Raw genomic sequence first — 23,323 nt, forward strand, 5'->3', positions numbered from 1 at the left:
ATACTCTCTAAAGAATAATTTTACATTCTTTGAAGAACTGACATTAAAAAGCAAAAATCATCTAAGCTCCAGCAAATGGTATCAAATGCAGGAAGATTTCATACCAAATGTTTCATATTTTAAAATAACCCCATTGCATTAGGCATTGTTTCAAAAAAATAATTCCTTTTCTTAACGTGGCAGCAGTATGACCACAGTGAGAGCAAAGAGACTCAAAGTCCTCTTCCACAAAGGTTTGACGTTTGATTTTAAAATGTTTGAATCTTGTCACTTTCCTCAGACGAGGCCAATATAAAGATTCATTCACACATACAATTTAGATGCTTATGATTAGTATATTTATTGTACTAAAATAGAAGGAAAGTGTCCTACCACCCCGATGCTAAAGGGTGCTTCCACTCCATTTGCCCAGCCTTGGGTTTCAGCCAATTTCATAATCAATGTTATGAATAACACAGTCAATAACTCAGAAGTCTAGGGATGTGGGTGAGCAGTAGAGTACAGGTCGGCCATGGCTGCAATCTCCAGGACCACTGAGGGAGCCAGGGGAGATGGTGAATTTTGAAGATAAATTCAAATAAATTTGAGTAGACTTTAAGAAATCCTTATTGCTCAGAATCATGGAAAATTGTTTAAGGGAAGAGATGGAGGCTTGAGGGACACCTTCAGTTTTAGAGCTGACATACAGAAGACACACCTAAGTTCCCATGTTTCAATGATGATCATACCGTCCTCCAGCATTGCTCTCTGGAAGTGTCCAGCAAGCTAACCAAAAGGGACCGGATCACAGTTTTTTGAGGTTGTTTCCTAACATTACATTTAGACAAGACATTTTAGCCTAAAGAGAATATACAGCAAAAATACATATTAAAAATTATCTTCTAAAATTTGAAAAGTGATCATTTGAATAAAAGGACTGGACTTGTTCTGCTGGACACTAAGGGGCATAAAAGAGTTTAAAACATAATAGTCAAGAATAGAGATTTCAGAGAAAGGTAGTAGAAACATGCTGGTTCTCAAACTTTTCTAATGCCGAGACCCTTTAATACAGCTCTTCATGGGTGGTGGTCCCCAACAATAAAATTACTTTTCTTGCTACTTCATACCTGTAATTTTGCTACTGTAATTAATTGCAATGTAAATATTTTTAGAGATAAAAGGCAAAAAAAAAAAAAAAAAAAAAAAAGAAGAAGGCTGCCAAACAGATTGTGACCTATAGGTTGAGAACTACTGCAATAGACTAATCCAAAGAGAAAATGGCTGTCCTCACAGTGAGGCATTCATCACTGGGAGTCTCCAAGAATAGATTAATGGCCAGTTGTTATGTTGAATAAGAGACTCGGTCTGATTGATGTTTACATGATTGCTGCATATAAAATCACTTGAAGAGGTATTTTATTATTCTATTTTATTTTTTTGAGATAGAGGGCCTTGGTATGTTGCACAGGCTAGATTCCAAGTTCTGGGTTTAATTGAACCTGTTACCTGAGCCTCTCTGGTCTTGGGACTAGAACTTCAAACTAGACCAATGTGCAGCGGGGATTTATATTGTTGTTTGGTTTTTCCTGTCTTGTTTTCTGAGTGAACACATCGCTATATAACCAAGGCTTATCTTGAGTTTGTGATTTTTCAGCCTTCCTCTCTAAAATGCCAAAAGACACATTCATCAAAGCACCAAACTTAGGTGCTATTTTATTGGGTGTGTCTTATGTCCCCATTCTAGATGAAGGTTTATTAATACAGACCTTTGTAGGAAATTCCAAGCAATTAATATCTGGTTGCAGGCTGAACAAGAAGACCCCTGGAAAATGACAAATGGGAGAAAATGAAACTATAGCTGAATAGTGCCCAGAGATCTCAATTTTTTTTCTAATTTTGAGCTACATTTTAATCCTATGATATAGATAACCCCTTTTCTTTTCCATTGTGCTTTTACTGGATAGTTCTTCCTCGAGCAGGACCATTTTGTTAATGTCTATATGGGCCATACAGGGAGTCCTGTGGTTCAAGTTTCCTATCCTAAATGACTGCTGTAGTCAGGTCCAAACACTGGTTACCTGATTGTGAGGTGAAGATTGTCAGTCATTATGACTTATGTAATAGAATGGAACTACAGGATTTTCTGAGATTAAAATGAAACTGAATTTGCAGATACAACAAGAGCCTGGAAGCTCCTCTCCACACATGAAAAAGTTTGTCCTAATTTCCTTTAACCAACCCTTCGTTCTCTTCAACTTTCTTCCCCTGCTGAGGCTTGAGTGGTTGGGGTTTTTATGTTAGTGATTATAAAGAGACTTCAGGAAGCTCTTTCTCGACCATCACTACCTAGGGGAAGTTAGGCAACTATCCTTAGAAACTATCCATGTGGAAAAACAGAAGAAGCCATCAAGTCTGGAAAGAAAGGTCCACAAGAAATTTCACAAAAAGAAAGAAAATGAAACAGAATGTGTATAGCTTAGAAATCAAAGCCTATATATAAAAGCTGACCTAATAGCCCTTGCCCCTATTCTTTCTCCATATAGCCTGTGGGATCTCAGGTGATCATGGCTTCTATGGCAGTACATTTAATTTTGTAATTACATTTGATTTTGTGGTAGGGGTCAGCTGCATGTACCACGGCAGGTGTGTGGTGTTTAGTGAACAACACGAGGGAGTCAGTGTTCCCCCTCCACCTTGTTGATCCCAGGGATCCAATTCAGGTCACCAGCCGAGGTGATGGGTGCCTTTACTTGCTGAGCCAACTTGCCATTACAGTAAATAGTGTTTTTACAGAGGCTAAAGGGAAGGCCAAGCTTCAAAATTCCCCTGTCTAGAGACCAGTTCTAAATAGAGTTGAACTCCACACGTGATAGCTCAAATATTAAAATATGGTTAGAATATATGATCAAAATGTCTTAAAATGAAAAGGAATAAAATGAGAAATTATGTCAGCACTTTTGAATTCTTGGTCATTACCCAAAACTGTCTCCTATTATTTCATTACCTTTCCCTGTTCTTGTCCTTTTGTGTACCATTTCTGCTGAGATAGTTCTACTGAGTTACTACTTCAAGGAGCTCCATAGGTCTGAGTTTGAAACTCAGACAGTGGTATTTGTGTAGGCACGAACCGTGTCGCCTGGAAGAGTTCAAAAGCCAGAGGAAGCCAATGAGCTCAGGGATATGAACAGAACTTAAAAGCAGCACTGAAGGAAAAACTGGAATCAAAACCCAGAATTCCCTGCCCTCTAGGCAAAGCACCATCTTCATGTGTTTCTTCCCATCCCTTACTCCTCTTTACTTTGCCTATTTGTGGAGATGTCTACACACACACACACACACACACACACACACACACACTTAGTATATTTTGTATAGATATAAGGGTGGTAGTAGGCTTCCAGTTCTTCAGTAGGGGAGACATGCTCTCTAGCCCAGAGACCAGGTAACTTAGCCTTCATCCACACCTGTGACCAGAGGCAGTTACAAGTTTTTCAATTAGTTTAGCCTTTACAGATTAGAACTGCGCCTGGGCATCACTAAAATCCCCACAAGGTTAAGTCACAACCCTTAATGAGTTACATAGAGTGTTCCTCCAGAAATCATTCATACCTCTGGTGAAAACATAAAGGAGCCAGTTCCTTCTCTGTAGCTTTCTTTTGATTGTTATCCTCACCTGACTAAAAAACTGTGGATAGATTTAAGAAGGAAAAAAAAGCTTTCTATCTTCCCGATAGGCGGAGAATAATTTTCTCTCTTTCATAAAGACCAGATCTGTTTTTGTAAGACTGGTCCAATTTTTTTTCTCTTTTTTTTTTTTTATTCCTCCGGGACTCTTGTTGTTGCCATGGATACCTGCCCTTCACACTTTGGGGATGCAGCAGAGCATCCATTGTATCAAGACCCCCCACCTTGAATCACTTTGTACTGTTTTTTTTTCCCTTCCCAGGCAATTTCTGGGTCTGTCCTTCTGCCAACTTAAAGATTAACAGAGACTAGTTAAAACATTAATGCTTTGACTTCCTTCCAAATCTTTTCCTGTGCAGCATAGTACCTCATAGCATTGCACCTCTATCCTCGGCAATCCATCTATCAGAAAATGGGCAACAAATAAAAGAAATTAATGGAAATTATTCATATTGGAGACAGTCTTCCCTGGATAACAGAAACCCCTTAATGCAGTTTGCTGTCTAGAGACCATCAAGTGCTTTTCAGAGAAAGCTAGACAAGAGAATTTTCAGAAACAGGCATAAAAAGTTCCTATGCACTGATCAAGAAATAAAATGTGATTTAAAAAATGAATCCACTGTATCACTGCATCACATCTTCTAGGAACGTATCTGTTACATAATATAAGGAACGCACTTGTGTCGACAAAGCAACACAAAGACAGGGGAATAAGAGTTCAGGGATGTTTGCATCATCCTTATATTGAGTCATAACATGAATGCTGGCATGGTCGTGCTGTTCCCGCAGTCTAATGGTTGATCCTGGGGGCTGCTTTATACACAAGGGCGGTGTTTTCAGTACTTTTGGATCCATGCCTCAGTATGCAGCAGGCACCATCATGGTGCTAAGACTGAAACAATGTGAAACTTGACAATTCTACATTCCTTGATTTTGTTTAAATTTGTAACCTTAATGCTGCATCAATAATGGCCTGTTTTGCATATCTGTTTGATTGTACCTTCTTAAAGATTCATTTAAACCTGGGGAGGACAGCATGACTCCTGCCTGCCTCTCATTAATAACATACTTTTCAGCAACTAGATAATGAATGGCTTGGATATAAATCAGGAGAAATGCAGATTGCCATTAGGTGGAGAAAGGAGGAGCAATCTCCAAGTAATTTTGAGACTGAAGGGGGGATGAACATCTTGGCAAGAGCTGACTACATAGGAAGGCTTGTGATTAAATAGTTTGCTGTCTTCACATGTCAGACAGGGAAAGAAGAGTTATCCTAGTAGAAATTAACGTTTGCAAATGACTTTGAATTTGGGGAATTAATGGAAATGAGTACCTTAATCATGGGAAAGAAAACGGCCTTTCTGTTGGCTGCAGATTATTCTAATGGCTGAGATAGTACTGTATATGCTCCTCTTAACTGTGTTGACCTTAATGTAGAGACACACTAGGGAAGGCCGGGTAAGGAAGATAGTGATCAGTAATTCCAGTTGATAAAAGTCTGCAGTTGGTTGATCAGAGTCAGCATAGACGGCAAGTAGAAGCATCTTAAAGGGAAAATACATAAAATGTATTATTGGCCTACTCCACTCTTCTGCAATAACAACAGATAATAACATTTTTGCTGAGGATTTAGAGGGCATGCTTTTCAAGTTACTGTATTTCTTTGGTGATAAGTTGCTGGCACAGAAATGAGTGTTTAAGGGAAATGCATTTCAAAGCAAGGACTGCCAATAAATTATGCCACAGGCCCCAGGTTTCTCAGACACTAGCAGATACATGAAATTTGAAAATCCAATCCTGGCTTTCAATTTCCTTTTATTTGTCTAAATCCTTTAGAATTCAACATGACTGCTCCCTGCATTTTGACTACTGATCTTTTTTCTGGGGAGAAAGAAAGAAAAGAAACAAAGAAGGAAGGAAAGAAGGAAGAAGGACGGAAGAAAGGAAGGAAGGAAGGAAGGAAGGGAGGGAGGGAGGGAGGGAGGGAGGGAGGGAGGGAGGAAGATAGATGATAATGGCATCTGCCTGAAAGTCAAGCCACATGAAGTAATAGAGTGATCTGGTTTTCTTTAAAGGGATTTCAGAGTATAATTTTATTTTATTCTTTGATAATTTCATATAGTGTATTTCTATCATATACTTTCCCATCCACCACTTCTTCCCAGATCCTCCTTCCCACCAAATTTCATGTTCTTTCCCTCATAAAAAAGTAAAAACAAAAATGCCACTAAAAAATGTGAAGTTCAATTTGTTAACTCATGAGGCATACCCTGGAATGTGGTTGATACTCCCAGCATCAGTCTATTGAAGAAAACAGATTTCCTCTCCCAGCAGGTATCAGTTACAACTGACTTCTTGGCTAGGGGTAAGAATTTGTGTTACTTCCCTTTTTCGTTCAGGGATTTTGTGTGGCTTGAACTTGTCTCAGTCTCTGTGAGTTCATATGGGTGTCTATCCTCTTGTATCTGAAAGATGCTGTTGCCTAGGAATAGTCCACTTCCTCTGGCTCTCACAATCTTTCCAATTCCACATAGATGCCGGAACCTTTAAAGGAAGGGTGTGCTAATGCCACCCCACTCTGAACTCACCCATTCTCTGCATGCTTCAGACTCTGATTTTAATTTCTGCTCAACAGTGACAGAAAATGAACAGGCCTGAATATAAACCAACCCAGGTTCCTGACCGAGTCTCTAAATGAAAAACAACTTGGCTTCAGCTCACGATTCATTTTCCTGTTTTGTTATTGTCATTTGTTCCCTGGAGGAGTTTAACTTACAAATCTACAATTTGGCAGCATTTGCTTTGGTTCGGGGACTTTTGAAATAGCTCGGTGCAAGTATCTGGTTACTGTATGACAGCAACCAAGCCAAATGGCTTTGACTTTCAACTTGTCTGGTTCCCGGGGAATTATCACCATAGGAAATGTTGGTTCTCTCTTACTTTGGCGACTCAAATGGACAGCTGTGACCTTAATACAAATGTGACATAGTGTGAAACTACTAGGTCAAAGCATCTGCGAATATTTGACACTTAAAATTTTTAGAAGAAATCATCTCCTAAGGTCCAGCATTTTCAACTTTGATCATACACATTTCAAGCTATGCAGCAGAGAAGATAAAGAAAAGAATGCTTGAAAAAAAAATAACCAGGAATTTTTGGGTATTGTTACTTGACTGCTCATTGCAGTGAAAATTACTCCTTTGGGAAAGAGATTTAAAGAGACACAGTATAAACGACTTCATGTAGCAACTTCCAGAACCAGAGAAAGAACATAAATGTGGCTAGAAATTTAAATAGCATTCTCTATATTTTTAACATGCATTTTCTTGTATAATATTCCACTCCTTTCAAGAAAATTGTGGTTCTTTGGATAGACATAATAAGAATATTTTTTCATAGCACACCTAGACATGGGAGGCCATTTATTTTCAATTTTACACAAATAGGTTAAGTTTAAAAGAAACAATCTCAGCATGTGTGAGGCATTTTTGCCTGCATAGATAACACAGCTTAGCTTTCTCTAGGGGGACTTTCCATAAACACAGGCTGCCTAAGCAAATCCAGGGCAACAGATAAGCAGGAGTTATGTGTGTCTGTTTGATGCAGTTTATTGCCTCTACCATCAGGAAAATGTTATAAAATCAACAAAGCGGTTCTTGGTACCTTCTTGCTCTACTGTCTCTTGACTTAAGCTCTAATTTTAAGACATAGCAACCCGGAGCTCCTGAAATTTAAGTTAGTTTAAAATGAATTTAAAATTCACTTCTTCAGATGTACTAGCCACATTTCACGTAAGCATGTGTAGATCGAAACTAGCAAAAAGGACAACACAGTTATAGGGAGATCAATTGCATGACAGTTCTGGTAGCTTTGTGAGCATAAGGACCACATCTTCCACACTGCCATTCTATACCACATCTAGCCCAGTACCTGATGCAACTATTAAATGGTATTTTCTAGGTTGTCATGAACTATGCTAAATTTGTTACTGGCAGTCTTTTATTTCATCATCTCAGTAATACTATGAGACAGGTCCTATTATTATCTTCATTTTTCAGATAAGAACCCCTGGGGCTTAGTGAATTTAACTGATCTGCCTAACATCACACAGCTAATATGTACACAAGCCAACTCTTGGTAACATGGAAACCAATGACCTATAAAGAAAAAAAATGCTACATCCCTGCACATTTCACCTTGGACAGATGGCCCTTCCAGGGCACTGATGACCACATAGGTGCTCAACACCATTCACGCTGGCTAGGGAAGGAACATTGTGATATCTGTATATAAGCATGAAGACTAGGGATGTAAGCAAGTCTGCAGGTTTGTGTTTAGGTATTGTCTATCATTAAATAGCTATGTTGTACTTATCTGAATACATTAGCAAGAAATAGTAGTTTATTTGACATCTTACATATGGCAACCATTGCCTTGACTCTGGTGATGATGATTAGTGGGTCATAATCATTCTGTGATGTCACCCACACTTGCTCCATTTACCAGAAGGTCCTATGGGCTTTCATGCAGCATATCTGTGCCAGGGCATGCAAATGCCAGCAAATCAATTTTCCTGCAGCTTTCATAGTCATTGTGTTTGCCAGGCAAAACCCCAGCCAGCCACTTTAAAAAAAAATCAGGATAGCGCCTTTAGAAATAATACTTACTGGAACACTCCTAACCCAGAAAGGAAGAAAAGACCTAAATCTAAAGTCAACTAATTGGAGAAGGTGAAATATGACTGTATTGAAATTGAACATTTAACGGTCCCATGTGGCCTTATAAGGTAGTTTTTCCCAAGAATCTAGTCAGTCAGTTCTGAATCAGTCTGTGCCTCACTAGCACTGGCAACACTCAATTTGTCACCATCTTCACTGTCACCTGTCTGCACACAGGTCACTGGGTGTCTCAGTGTTATCTACATGGCTCTCTTGTATTAGTTACTTTTTTTGGCTTCTGAAGCAAAATCCCTGGGAGGGGGTTCTCATTGGCTAACAGATACAGTGGATCATGGCAGAGCAGGCATGGCAACTGGAATATGAAGCTACTGTTTGCATGGTACCCACAGTCAGGAAGCCAGGAGAGATGAATGATGCATCCCAAACCATTTCTCCTTTTTTTTTTTTTTTTTTTTTTTTTTCGGTCTAGGACCCCAGCCCATGGGACAGAGCTGCCTACGTTTAGAGTATATCCCCCCTCTTCAGTTAAACCTTTGTAGAAATACCCTCATAGATACAACCAAAAGTGTATTTCCATGGTGATTTTTAAATCCCATCAAATTTACAACCAATTTTACAATAAAATTCACCATCAACTCAGTGACATAGTTGTATTCCATGTCTTTCTTATATTGTCCTGGCACAAATTCTCTAACAAACCATATTATACAAATGATTTTTCTGTTGCTGTGATAAATAAATGCAATGACAAAAAGCAATGCATGGGCTGGAAGCGCTTGTTCTTCATCCAGAGGACAAAGGTTGCTCACAGCAACTTGGAACTTCAGCTCCAGGACAATCAGATTCCACTGACCTCCGAAGAACCCACATTCATGAACATACCCATACACAGACATAAACACATATACACAGGTTTTTAAAAGTAAATTCTATTTAGAAAGCAACATTTATTTTGCTTACAGATCTCAATCATGGTTCATGATTGAGGCAAGTCAGAGTAGGAACAGAGGCAGGAACCACAGAGGAACACTGCTTACTGGCTTGATTCCAGTCTCACATTCAACTACCTTTTCTATTCCTCCCAGAAACACTTGCCTAGGGATGATACCGCCCACAGTTGGCTGGGATCTCCCATATTAATCATCAGTCAAGAAAAATGCCAGCCCAACAAACTTTGTTCACAAGTCAATCTGACAGAGGTATTTTCTCAGTTAAGGTTCCATCCCCCCAGGTAACTCCAGTTTGTGTGAGGCTGACAAAAATTAACCAGCACAGTAGCCATGTGGATATAATCTAATTAAGAACCTACTATATACCAGGTCTTTTAGTATGAACTTCTATAAATTATTTCATTGGCTATCCTGTCTTTTTTCCAAAGGCAGCCGTTAGAATCTTAGAGAAATGTAAATAACTTGCCCAAGTCAAGAAGAACACATGATCTCTAATAGTAGGACATAGAGGCTTGTAATAAACTAGCAGGTTTATTCTAATTTGTGCCTTTATGTTAAGACATGTGGCTTCATAAATGAACCACCGGAAATGATTACGGTTATAGCAAATCACATCAGTCGAGTGGGCCCACTGGAGCCTGTTAGGGTCATCAGTAAAACCAATGATTTCTCCTCTCCCTGAACCTTACCAGTAGCAAATAATTCACAAGTATAATCAGAATACATTTTATGACTGTACAAAACTGCAAAATAACACAGCATCAATATAAGAGCAAACCCAAGGGAATAATGATCCAAAAATGAGTCAAAATGGAAAGCTCATCCGAAAGCAAATAATTCAACTTCAATCATTTCACTGACAGTTTTGGTCAATCTCATTCATCATAGTAATCCCTCCACTAAGAGGCAGCTTGAAGCAATGGGTGAGAAAATTTGCATGCACATTCTCTCAGCCGCCACCTGTGCCACCTTAGACTTATCATTTTTCTCTCTCCCTAGGCTGTAGAAGTGGAGAAGAGGGAGAGAATCTGTACTTCACTGTAAAATACCCTACATTTAAATTTTGAATGTTCATTTAAGTTTTAAATTAACACTTACTGGTGGTACACTGAGAGCCAGCCATTGTTCTAAGCATTAAAGTGATATTGTTCCATTATGGTAAGCGAAACAAATAAATAATAAACAAATACTGTAAATAGTAATGGCAAAAGAAAGGTAGGCACCTCAACAAAAGGCTAGAAGTGTCATTTTATCACCGCAGGTTGCGAGAGAGGTTTTTGACACTTAATTGGAGCAGAAAAGCAGGCTACTGTCAGGCAGCTGGACTAGGCTTAGACTCACTTGGCAAAAGAAGCCAAAGGTGAATTGAATCAGAAAAGAAATCTGACTTTGTGTCCCTGCAAAGGACACTGAAGAGGTCACTGGGAATTTTGCTGAACCTATCCATTTGGAAAGGAGTTCTCTGAAAGAGCACTGCTTGGGTAGAGAAGAACCTGTCGTGAACTGTAGGTGGCAGTGTGAAAATGTTCGGCAAAGGCACTTTCAATGAGTTCTTGACACTTAAGGGCAAAGCTCAGCGTCAAAGCAAAGAGTGACATCTGATTCCACTGAAGTTGTCTAAGTGCCCAGCCCCCAAAATAACTCAGAGTCATAATCCACCAATAGAAAAGCTAATAATAGAACCCAGCAAGCATTTCTTTTTCCTCCTCACCCTGTTCTTACCAATACTCAGTGACAAGGCAGCTATTGATTGAGGCAAAAGGAAACTGAAAGACAGTACTTGCGTAAAAAACTAGCATAGTTTTTCCCCAGGCTTGACTATCTGAAGTGACTGGGTAGAGTCAAGTGAAGTAGATGGGTAGAGACAAATAAAATCGATAGGCTAATGTCTTTTCTAGCATCTCTTGCCCTTACCCTCTCCCCCTTGATTATTTAATTCATAACACTGGAACACATTGTTTCACTCCACCAATATTTATCGAGCCCTACTGGGCCCAGACTCTGTTCTTGGCTCTCAGGTTCCAGCAATCAATGAACAACAGCTGCTAGAGCTGCCTTAAAGAGCTTCTGGGGTGGATAATTGGGATGATGCTATGTGTAAAATCACCTTGGCAGCCAGAAAGGTGGAGGCCAATATGCCATTTAAAGATATCCAATTTTCTTCTGCTTCCAGCAGTGAGAAACGGAAGGGCTCTGAATAAGGCAGGTAAATAGCTGAAACACTGTGTGACCGGCAAGACTCTTGCCACAAATCTCTCCCCTCCGTGTACTTAGATCCATGATTAGAAATTTCCATTGTCTGAATCACAACTAAAGAGTGTCTGGAGCTTGTTGTGGTGGCAGACAGCTCTAATACGAGCGCTTGGGATGGTAGGACAGGATTGTTGCAGGCTACTACTGGACGGCTGCTAGCTGGGTGAATAAATTTTAGCCTGGGTTACCAGGTAAGGCCTTCTATGAAAAAAAGATAAATAAACAAACAACAACAACAACATGTTTCTATGGCGGTGAGGCTTCTTTCTTATGGAACTTGACAACAGGCCCATACTATGCACAACTTACTCTACCTCTTTCAGTCTCCCACCCTGCCCACCTCACTAGGACACACATGAGCAATATTCTCTTCTAACCCCATCAGTGGTTGAGCATTGACTGCTCTTCCAGAGGTGCTGAGTTCAAATCCCAGCAATCACATGGTGGCTCACAACCATCTGTAATGGGATCAAATACCCTCTCCTAGTGTGTTTGATGATAGTGACAGTATACTCACATAAAGTAAATAAATAAATAAATATTTTTAAGAGAAATAACAGAATAATTTGTCCTGTAGATAGCAAACTAGTACCATAAAATAAATTTTCATGTTTTGTTTCTGTTGACAATGATTTATTGGTCTGTTCAATTTGTTCATCCAATTACTTGTAGGTTATCCATGTGAGGACAAATGTCTGTTAAAAGGAAAAATTGTTCTCATATCCAGATTATGAGATGAAATAGTTCCCTTTATGCTAATGGCATTATATTAAGCACAGGTGTGGTCCACTCTGGTGACACATTTTAAGAGCAAACTTTGAAAAAAATTAAAATAGATCTGGACCATTATAGCCAGAAAAAGAGACTTGATTAGAATTCATGTCAGACAAATAACCAAAAAGAGGTTCCTTAAATATATAACCGACAAAAGAAGTAATTAGCAGGTAATTTAAAGATGGTAAATTAGAGACTATTATGTGGGAAAGAGAGAAAGTGGGGAGAGCTAGACGGAATAGAAGGTACTTCACTCTTATGTCCTTTCATTCAGACACACCCTGTGAAGTTGCTTAGTACATGCTAGGCAGTATCTCCAGATTCTGAGATGGCAGAGACAAAAAAAAAAAAAAAGACATAAACCCTACTCAAAAGGACTCAACTTTGCCTGGGGAATCTCCTTTTCCATGCAAAAGAATTGGTGCTAACTACTACGGAAAGATGAAAGATAAAAGGAATTGCTTGATCCAAGCTGAAGTCAGAAATAGGATAAGAGGGGCTTTTACTACAAAGGTCAGCCCAACAAAAAGAAGTTTCTCTCAATTTGACGTTCCCCATTACAGAGAAGTCTTCCTCATAGGAGCTAAAGAGAACCTCATCAGCAGAGTGATTTGAACACAAGAGGCTTCATTGGATGAAAAGTTGAGCAAGATGGCTTTGATAGAGCCTCTGATCTCTGCTACTATATTGTTTTACTAACAGTAACTGGATGTTCTATTGACCAAGCAGATATTCCAATATAACAAATAAGAAAAGTAGAATTTTATATTAAGTAAGTGTTCTCTGGAACAGGATTCTGGTTCATGGGAGTTTTAATGTATAAGCCTCAAATATACTATAAAATATAAATTCTAAAAGAGAAAATTAGGCTGGTGAGATGGCTCAGTAGATAAAAGCACTTCCACCAAGCCTGATGACCTGAGTTTAGTCTCCATAACCCAAATAGTGGAGAGAACCAAATTAAGTACATTATCCTCCTCTGGCCTTCACTGTAAGCTGTAGCAGAATTGTGTGTGTGTGTGTGTGTGTGTGTGTGTGTGTGTGTGTGTGTGTGTGTGTGTGTTTCCTCCACCAACAAAAGTCTAAAAATCAAAAGTCACTTCATAAGAATTTTTGTTACTAGCAGATCAGAGACATTTACAGTAATATACCTAGATATCTAATACCATTTAACCATATGATCGCACTTATAAAGTCATGATTCTGCAAACATGGAACTAAAGTAATTTATAATACTATTGGAATATATTTCTCCATTTTTAACATAAAAAGGCATGCTTCTTTCCAGTTCAGGTATTCTAGACACTAGTCTAAGAATGCATTAACCTGTTAATTTCTAATAATGACTGAAGTAGATGCTTAAAACTCATACCATTTTACAGATGAAGAAATTATGATGTAGAGGCTAGGTAATTTATGCACCGAGCAAAAGGGATTCAAACACAAGCATTCTGGCTCCATGCATATATATTTCTTTCTTTTGAGATTAAAATCTCATCATTTCCCTCTCACTTTCCTTTGTCCAGCCCTTCCTGAGTATCTACCCCTTGCTCCCTCATATCTCCCATGCTCTTATCATAGCACCATAGAGCCATGTCAAGTTTCCTTCTGTCCACAGAGAAATTTTTTTATCGCTGCAGCACCACTGGACTACAGTAACTGGGAGCAAATGCCACTGTTACAAAGAGACCAGTGACCTGAGTGGCAAGTGAGTCACTATTCACTGGCTTTCACATCACAGATTTGCAAGTCCCTGATTTCAAATTTTTCTCTTCACACATACACACACACACACACACACACACACACACACACAATTTACATATTTGACCTCCATGTTTTATTGCATGCAAATTCTTAGAACTCTGGCTATGAAAGTCATTAATGCTAGAGCTCTACGTGATCTGCCCATGTAGATTAATTATTCTGTTCCTCTTCCATTCATGTATTTATTCTTTGGATTTCCTTTGCAAATTACCTAGCAGTGCTGTCTCATGGCCTTGCTTCATAAGTGAGTCTATTTTTCTCCTTTTCTGAGACAACATTGTGCTGTATGGGATGAAGGAAATGAATCGTGGCAAGTTGGAAAAAAATGAACTTGTTATTACAGATCCTGCCATAATTTTTTAAATTGAAGTTCAGAGGATTAAACTAGCATTCAATCCCTTTCATTGCCTTTGGTATTTCAGCCAAAAAAAAAAAAAAAAAAGTCTCTGAAAGTGAAAAAAAAATCTAAATTTATTTTATTTTTTCTTTTTTTTTATCTGAATGTCATACCATCAGTTAAATACTAGTTAGGAAGATAAATGCCACAGCTTAATTTTCCTCACTTCTGAGTCATTTCTTCCTCCTGCTTCTAACGTTCAGAAACTAGTCATCAACCTTGGCCCAATCACTTCTGACTGATTTGACATTACTGTATCCATTAGTGAGTGTTATGTATATAGCACATACATTTAAAGTACCCACTTCAAGAACTGCCACTTATTTTCCTAGAAAGGCATCATTACCTAAAGGAATAAATCTTTTAGTCTGTATCAGCAATCAAAGAATTTAACTAAATGATGAAGAAATTAGTCCAAAACACAGCATACTTGTTCATGGACTTCCTTACAATTAGCTTATACATTTATCTATGATTGTAATGGCTGCTTTGCTAATAATGTAGGACACAAATTGTTCTGCAACTTCCTCCTTCCTTGAACATTTTACTGTCATATCTGATTGGGCAAAAACAGAAAAAATACAAAATGTATTTACACAAACATACATGCCCACCATAGTGTTGTCTTTAATGACAATAAGGGGAAGTTGTAAATATGGTATAGTCACAGTCTGAAGGGTTGTATAATCATTATGAGAAAGCTTTTTTCTGATAAAAGCATAAGGAAGTAAAAGTTGGTAATAAAGACCAAATTATGACAATGGTTACCTTTGGCAAAAAGAGGAAGACACATATGATGAAAAACAGCTAGGTCAATTTCAAGTAATTACAGATGCTTAGATCTTGAAGTCTCTCGAAGGTGCATCTCTGTTATTAAATTATTTTCAAATATTTCAGTGTAGCTGAATTATTTACTTTTTCTTAATTTGAGAGACAATAAGCCAGGAAGTTGCCATTAGACTTAATGGCAAGGTACTTCCTTATGACACTTAGATGTTGCCAGATGAAGATAATATGTGATATGAACATACAAGTCTAAGAGTCAGGTTTAAATCTTCTAAGTCTTTGATTACTTAAGGAGCATTAATGAGGAAGTAATTCATACGGGCAGATTCAGAGTCAAATTATGTACCACTTTCCTGGCCTTGAACTCTCATCCTCCTACCCCAGCCTCTTAAGTGTTAGAATTACAAGTGTGTGCCATCAACTCAGGCTCTTAAATAATATTTTAAATAGTTTTGTAAAGCAAAGTACATATCTTTATTTAGCAGGTTGATAGATTTAGCAAAAGACAAGGTCCGATCATCTTTAGATAAAGATGTGAGTTGTGGAAACATTTAGTCATCTCAATATCTTTTCTTATCTAAGACATGGTTTCTCTGTGTATCCCTGGGTATCCTGGAACTCACTCAACTCAGAGATCCACATGACTCTGCCTCCCAAGTGCAGAGATTAAATGTGTGTGCTACCACCACCTGGCTTCATCTTGCTATCTTTTGACAACAATGCAGTTGTCTCCCTGACCAGGTCAAAGTTAATCATTAAATAAACATATCATTAGTGACTACAATGAGTGAAATGGTGGTAACTGCCAACATGGCTAGTGAAACAAATAAAGTGTAGACTTTGTCCTCAAGAAACCCTCCAATAGCAAGAGGAAAGACAGATCTGTAGCCAACTCTCATTAACATAATATAGCAGGCTCTGCAGTGAAAGACTAAGCAACCATCAAGGAGGTACTTCTGTGAGAACGAATGGTATTAGAAGACATAGCACTGGTTCTGGGTGTTACAGGAATAATGAGGTCATTCAGGGAGAAGTAAAAACATAATCAAAGGCATAATAAGGCATGAAACTATATGGCTTATTTCAGTGAATGGTCTGCAGTCCAGTGTGACTGGATCAGAGGAGATATCAGGCATAATACTAAATTTTGCTCTACAGTTTTTAAGAAAATTGCAGAGAATTATAAGTATGGTTGTAATGAGATTCGATTTGTACCTTAGAAGGATCAGATGAATGGAGAAGTTAAGCAAGGAGATCTCAGGTTAATGGGGAGACAATAGAGTCAAGGACAAACAAAATAATTGGTGGATTGCCCTAGAGAGGACAAGCACCATGTTGTGGGAAGGTGAGGTGGCAGGTTTCCCAGCATTTCTTCATAGAAGCAGTGAAGGGGAGAGGGGAAAGGAGCACCGAACGTTCTAGTTTAGGTGTTGAGTGGGAGCAAGAGCCAGGCTTTCTAATGAAATATTTTATAAGAAATTATCTTTAGGCCTATCAGTTGGAGCTGTCTATCTGGAAGGCTTGGTTTCTGTTCCCTCAAAGCAACTCTGGAACCTAACTTCTTATTTCCTCTTCCACTGATCCTATCTTAGTCTCATCCACCAGCACCTGTACCCTGAACTCTTAGAACAGCCTTCAAAGAAATGTCCTTGCTTCTACTCTGGCCCACCTAGCCCATTCTCTACATAGCAGCCAGAGGCCTCTTTTAAAAGTAATTGGATGCTAACACACACACACACACACACACACACACACACACACACACACACACACCTCCTCAAAGTCTTTCAACATTTATTGATCTCATGTAGAATCCAAACTGTTTAATCATTACCTACAGACTCTGACCTGCCTACCTTCCTACACTCATTTCTACCAGTCTTTGTGCTCATTCAACTTTAGCCATCCTGGCTTCCTTCCTTTGTGCTTTATGCAATCTAAACCAGTTTCTGTCTCAGTGTGCCATCTCAGTGACTCCATGAGGGTCTCTGTGAGTGTCTAATTGCCATAAACATGAGCCTTAATTTTTATGGAGGCAGCTCTGGGTATTCCAGGACTCAATTGCATAAGCCTGGGCAGATCTCAAAAGAAAAAAAACAGTAATGTTAGGGGAGTATGACAGGAGCTGGAGAAATGAGGAGTATATATAATAAAAAAAAATTAAAAGGTTTGAGGTAGGTGATGAAAATCAAAAAAATAAACAATCCAGCATGGGTGCCAGGAGTCCTCACAGAAGGACACTTGAAATTATGGTATATGTTTGTAGGTTTTACCTTACCCTGATTAAATGGCCTCTCACAGCATCGATCTAGATAGAGTTCTTGCTAAGGATCTAGCTACCAATCCAGTTGGAAGTTCTGCGGTCATTGTGGACATTCTTCCTTTATATTCTCTACAGGGAGACACAAGGAGCTACAAACATATTTGCTACAAATTCCCAGCACCACCTAAACTTAAATGAACATTAACAGGATTAAATTCAACCCAAGAAGGTCAAGACAGGGGTGATTTGGACTGATAGAAAAAAAAAAAAACTAACAGTTTTTGTGACACTTCCATTTGAATAGAAATGACTCTATTCTTCCTATTATATACTTCACAATTCCAATAGGTGCTCAATAAATATTTGTTGGAAGGGTAGATGCATAACTAAATACACTAATGCAACTTTAAACCCCATTATTCAAAAATAATGATCCAATGACAGAAGGCAAACATTTTGTTTTTTCTATCATGGTCATATTTCAGTAGTGCCTGGTTTATTTCTAAGCCCTCAATTTAAAAGAGACATCACAAATTCAAATGAGCTTATGGTTGAAAGAACAAAGTTCTGAGAATTTTGGAAACAGTAAAAGCCAATACAATTTAGCCTAATGAAATCAGGAAGGGGCAGAATAAATCCCTTGTAATATTTGAAAGGATCAACACAAGGATCAGTGGGCAGAATGATTTGCCTTAGCTATAGAGGGTAGGACCAAGGAAAGAAGTTCTAGAGAAAAGACAAAAGATTGTCTCAAAACAAGGATGCACTTTCTTACCATAACTGACCCCCCATTCCATTCCAATAACCTTTTTTAGGCAAGTTCAGGATAAAAATACAGCAAGGTATCTGCAGTGGTAGTGGGGGCTTGGGGAGATTTCTTCATCTAGCAGAAAATTCAAACCAGTCAATGATTTTCAAAACCAGACTATAAGTGAGCTAGCCATGACTAGAATTTTTAAGTGAATTGGAAAATAGCAGAGGGCACCACAATTAGCAAGGATAAGCACAATTTGGAGAAATCTGTTTTAAAAATTTGCTTGACAGATGCCTGAAAGTAAGTGGACATCCACGGTGTAGCATGGCTTTGAGACTGTGGACTGTAATGAAAAAAATGTTCAGGGACTGGTTAAGAACAGTTGGTATTCTCCCAAGGGACCAGAGTTCGATTCTCAGCATCTGTGTCGGGCAGTTTGCAACTGCCTGCAACTCCATCTCTAAGGGATCTGATATCCAGCCTCTTCCAGTATTTAAGGGTGCTTGCATACTCAGACACACATGCACACCCACAGCTAAATAAAACTTAAAATAAAAAAAAACAACAACAATACAACTATGGGTTTTTTTTTAACTGCACAAAAGTCCCTTTGCGATGTCGTATTTTGCCACCCAAAGAATTGTTATCTTTCTGTTACAGCGATCCAAAATTGCTGTGTATGAGAAAATGTGGTCTTACATGAAATCCGCAGAGCCATCTGTGTTTACCAAAACAACAGCTGATGGGGTAGCCCGAGTTCGGAAGTCCAAGGGAAAGTTCGCCTTCCTGCTGGAGTCAACCATGAATGAGTACATTGAGCAGAGAAAGCCATGTGACACGATGAAAGTTGGTGGAAATCTGGATTCCAAAGGCTATGGTGTGGCAACCCCTAAAGGCTCAGCATTAAGGTGGGTGGAATAATATAACAATATCCGTGTTGTTATAGTATTCCACCTACCCTGATGCATTTTGTTGTCGTTTTCTTTCTTGTGGATTTTGAGGTAACTTTTAAAAGTTTAAAATCTACAATATTCCATGAAGTTAAATAAGACGGTAAATTATGGTTTCATCTCTTTAATGCATCCACTTTTTTTAATGTTCTCTCTCTCTCTTGTGTTGTCCTCTCTGACTGTTTGTTGCTGTTTTAATTTTACAGTTCAACGGCTTTTTCAATTTAAATGGTAAAAGCCAAGTTATGGTGACGAATGTTAATTGCATGGATGTGGTGTTCTTGTTACTTTTTTTCTCAAAGACAGTTTCCCCATCCCGCACACTTCAGTTTTGAGCAAATGTTATCCTCCATGCCACCTTCCAATATTTAACCCTGTATTTGCTGTACAGACATTTTTATAGCTCCACGTTCTGTGAAATTTAGCCAATTTGTCCTCTTGTGCTCCTTTTTTTATACGTTAACGATTTCCTAAGCATTTGTGCATTTTCTTACAAGTTATGTTTTATCGTTTCAAGAAATGCTGTTAACCTGGCAGTATTAAAACTGAATGAGCAAGGCCTCTTGGACAAATTGAAAAACAAATGGTGGTACGACAAAGGAGAGTGCGGCAGCGGGGGCGGTGACTCCAAGGTCAGCCTCAATGTCACCACAACCGGGTACCCTTAGTGACGAGTAATCGGCAAGACTGTTATCTTATTATTGAGGAGAGAGCACGCGACACACAGAAAGTAGAATGAGCAGGTGATTCCCCTGCCTGGCAGCTTTGGGAAGCAGAAAGACTTTAGGGCACTGCCCATATTTTTGATCTAACTTGGGTCCCTTCTTAAACTCCCAGACAGAGGCTCCCTGCCCACACCCTTTCCTTTCCCCCACAAGCCAGACGGGTTTCTATACGAAGGCGATTATACAGGTTTCGGTGCCCTAGGCTTTCAAAAGCCCAAGGGTGTGTCCTGTGAGACTCCCCCATCTGCCTCAGTTGAATTGTGTAAGAAATCAGATCCAGCCACTGGGATGACAGGATATAATTTGTTTGGTTCTATTTTTTTCTAGGATGTGATGATTGCTCATAGAAGTTTCTTGAGTGAGTGGGAGTGGCTTCTATTACTTGTTTGAGTGATGAAATGTTCTTCTCTGTATGTGCTGGCTGATTTAAGTAGGCCCCACTTAACTTGAAAAGCAGAGAGAAAGATCAATTTCAAGTTAAATGGGGTCTTTCTTTAATAGGTCACCACATACAGAGACTTCGCAAACGGGCTTTTATGTATTTGAACGTGTGCATTGCCTATGATACTACTTGTGTGTGAATCCCTGATTTGGCTTCTCTTTAGCCGTGTTTTTGGTTCAGGTAGGTCTAATTGTTATCCAGGTTGTCATCTGAGAAAAAGCCATCTTACTTGCCATTCCTTTGGTTCCTAATTCTCTCCGGGGCTAGAATGGATGATGGTAGCCATCACCAAAGAAACAAGAAATAGGGGCTTTCTCAGAGACCAAGATACCAAGTCCTGGAGAGACACTTCGGGTAAGTACAGAAGACCTGAAAAGAGATTTCTCCAGGCCCGAGAGGCATGTGAATGATGTGGAAACAGCAGAGATCAGATCTCGCACATCCAAGATACCATGGGCATCTTAAGGTGAAGAACTGTGTTTCCCAACCACAGAGCAACAAACAGGCAAGCCAAAACTTTTTTCCTTCAGAGACAATGCTTGTAATTCTGCTCTTCTCTTTTCTTCTTCATCCCTTGGGATTCTGGCAGAAAAGCTAGTTTTCCAGTCTGCAGTATAATACTGGTTTGGAAACACTGATCCAGAGCACTTTCAAAGAAGCAGATTTTAAAACAACTTCTATTCATAACCTTACCAGGCATTGGCAAGGCCTTGTATTGTAAAACCTTGATTAACAAGAATACACTGAACCAGTGGCCTGAATTGTCAGTCCCCGTTCCAAACTTCCATTGATGAGAAACTTTAATGATATCCAAAATGAGAAGACCTCAAGGAATTGAGTTTTTACATAGTTGCCAAGTGATAACTGCAGCTAGATCTTTCTCCTCTAACTTCTCTCCATCTGGATTGACCCTCAGACATTACAGGCTACTTCCCTGAGGCATGAGAGTGGAAACAAGCATTTTAAGGTGGCATGTCAGTAGCCCAAAGTGAAGTATTCTTGTTAACAACCCCATTCATCCCTATGGATTCCAATTAATCAAGGTTTTACTATGTGCCAAAGAGCAGTGACTTCATTTCTCGCCCATGTAAACTGATGACACTGAAAATGTAGCCAATCATTTGCTTCATTTGATTTTCACAAATGGTTTCCCTGATGCCTAAAGTATTTAGCACCTTCCTCCCAGCACTTTTCTCATGGTATTAGCAGGCCACCGTGAACCTAATTTTATTATTCAAGTGAGTTACAGAATGAAAACGGAGCTGGATTGGATACATTGTTCTCATGAACTCATCATTCAGAGGACCTATGGACTGAATCAAGATGTCACTAAATAAGCCACTCAGTGCCCAGAAGTGCCCAGAACTTTTACAATAGCGAGTTGTTTAAAGTTTTACACACACGCACACGCACAGCACAGCACATTCACAGGCATGCATGCAAACACATACACACACACCCGAAAACAAAATCAAACCTGGTCGGATTTGACCGACCATTACTTCTCATGAAATGATTTAATATCATGAAGATCCCAAAAGGTTAAACTAGCTTTTTGCTAATTATGACCAACAATCACACTGTTTGTTCCTTTCTTAATATTGTCTCTGCGTTTTAGCTAGTAACTCTATTGCTAACTTACAATTTCCAGATTTTTCTGAAATTTGGCATGCAACTAAAAAATATTTCAGTAGATCCTAATTGTTTCAAACTCCTTTGGCCATAGTGTTAACCTGCCAGGCAACTTGCAAATTACTTTTCTTGGTCATCTCTTCAATTTACCTTTTGAAATAAGCCAACTCCATTCTCAACTATGGATAATAGTGGGATCAAAGCTGCAAATCCAACAACTGCTTCTTACACCTGGGAATTACCAAGGAGCCTGACTTTATCGTCTTCCTTCTTGCCACCTGCTTTTTTTTCTGAGAGTGAGCACAAGAAGGAGCAAGAAATGAACTTGAGTGACTGTTTCACGACTACTTCGTGGGTACCATCCAACACGAATCCATTCAGAAGGTAGAAATGCACTGAAAACTCCTTAACTCGGAGTGTTTTGATTAATACTATGAAATAAACTAGACAAGGACCAGTCTACACAGTAAATTTATATGACTATGGATGTGGACAAGAGAGGTTTGTTAAGCAAATCAAGAGTTTAGACTAGACTGTCAGTTGAATTTTTTCTTGGGAGAACAAACCTTTTTGTTTCATCACATATAATCATATTCAGTACAAATCTACCCACTAAGATAGATCTCATGGGGACCTATGATAAAGCAATGGTTTATAGCCAGTCTGAATTGCAAAACAGAACTAAAAGGAGAAAATGTCATATTTCAGATGTATCTTGTAATTCAGGATTTGCTTCCCTCGTTCTGACAATTCTTCCTCTGTGCTAGTTCACACCAAGGAGGTTGTATCGTATTAGTAAAATGGCTTGAGAATTACACTTTCGTATTGACTCTTGTCCCCAGTTAACACAATAAAATAACCACTGAATGTACCATCATTTCACAGGGAAAGTGAGATCCAGAAGTGGTGCTGACTTTGACAAGGTCACACAGCCAATGCCATCACACGTCTCTTCTGACTTTCAGGTTCACCTCTTCTGATAAAATCGCAGAGAGCAAATCATTGCAGTTACCTACCCATAAATTGTGTGAATCTGATTGTGCGTGATATGTTTCTATGAGCATCAGGTTCAATCACCTTCGTTACTAGGCAAATGGCATATTTAAGCCATTGTAACCCTCAGTACTGATTACTAAAAATAACAATAATCACAAAACCAGGCATTTATAAGTACCTCCACTATTTCAAAAACACTTTTACACCTATTATCTCTGAAACCAGAAAAGGGGAAAATACCTGTATTACATATCTCTCTGTCTTGCTCCTATAACCTTTAAATTATGATAAA

At 38.9% G+C, this 23,323-nt stretch overlaps 1 protein-coding gene across 1 annotated transcript in view; it reads left to right on the forward strand.

The window, feature by feature from the left end:
• The window catches only part of GRIA3 (glutamate ionotropic receptor AMPA type subunit 3), a 257,663-nt gene that overhangs the window by 215,661 nt on the left and 18,679 nt on the right, over positions 1–23,323 (forward strand). Inside the window, exons 13-14 of the mRNA XM_080910407.1 lie at positions 18,947–19,194; positions 19,754–19,868. Coding sequence (XP_080766533.1) covers positions 18,947–19,194; positions 19,754–19,868 — 363 coding nt within the window. The remainder of the gene's footprint in view (positions 1–18,946; positions 19,195–19,753; positions 19,869–23,323) is intronic.

The sequence above is a fragment of the Micromys minutus genome (assembly GCF_963924665.1).
Source record: "Micromys minutus genome assembly, chromosome: X".
In the NCBI taxonomy this organism is placed as follows: domain Eukaryota; kingdom Metazoa; phylum Chordata; class Mammalia; order Rodentia; family Muridae; genus Micromys; species Micromys minutus.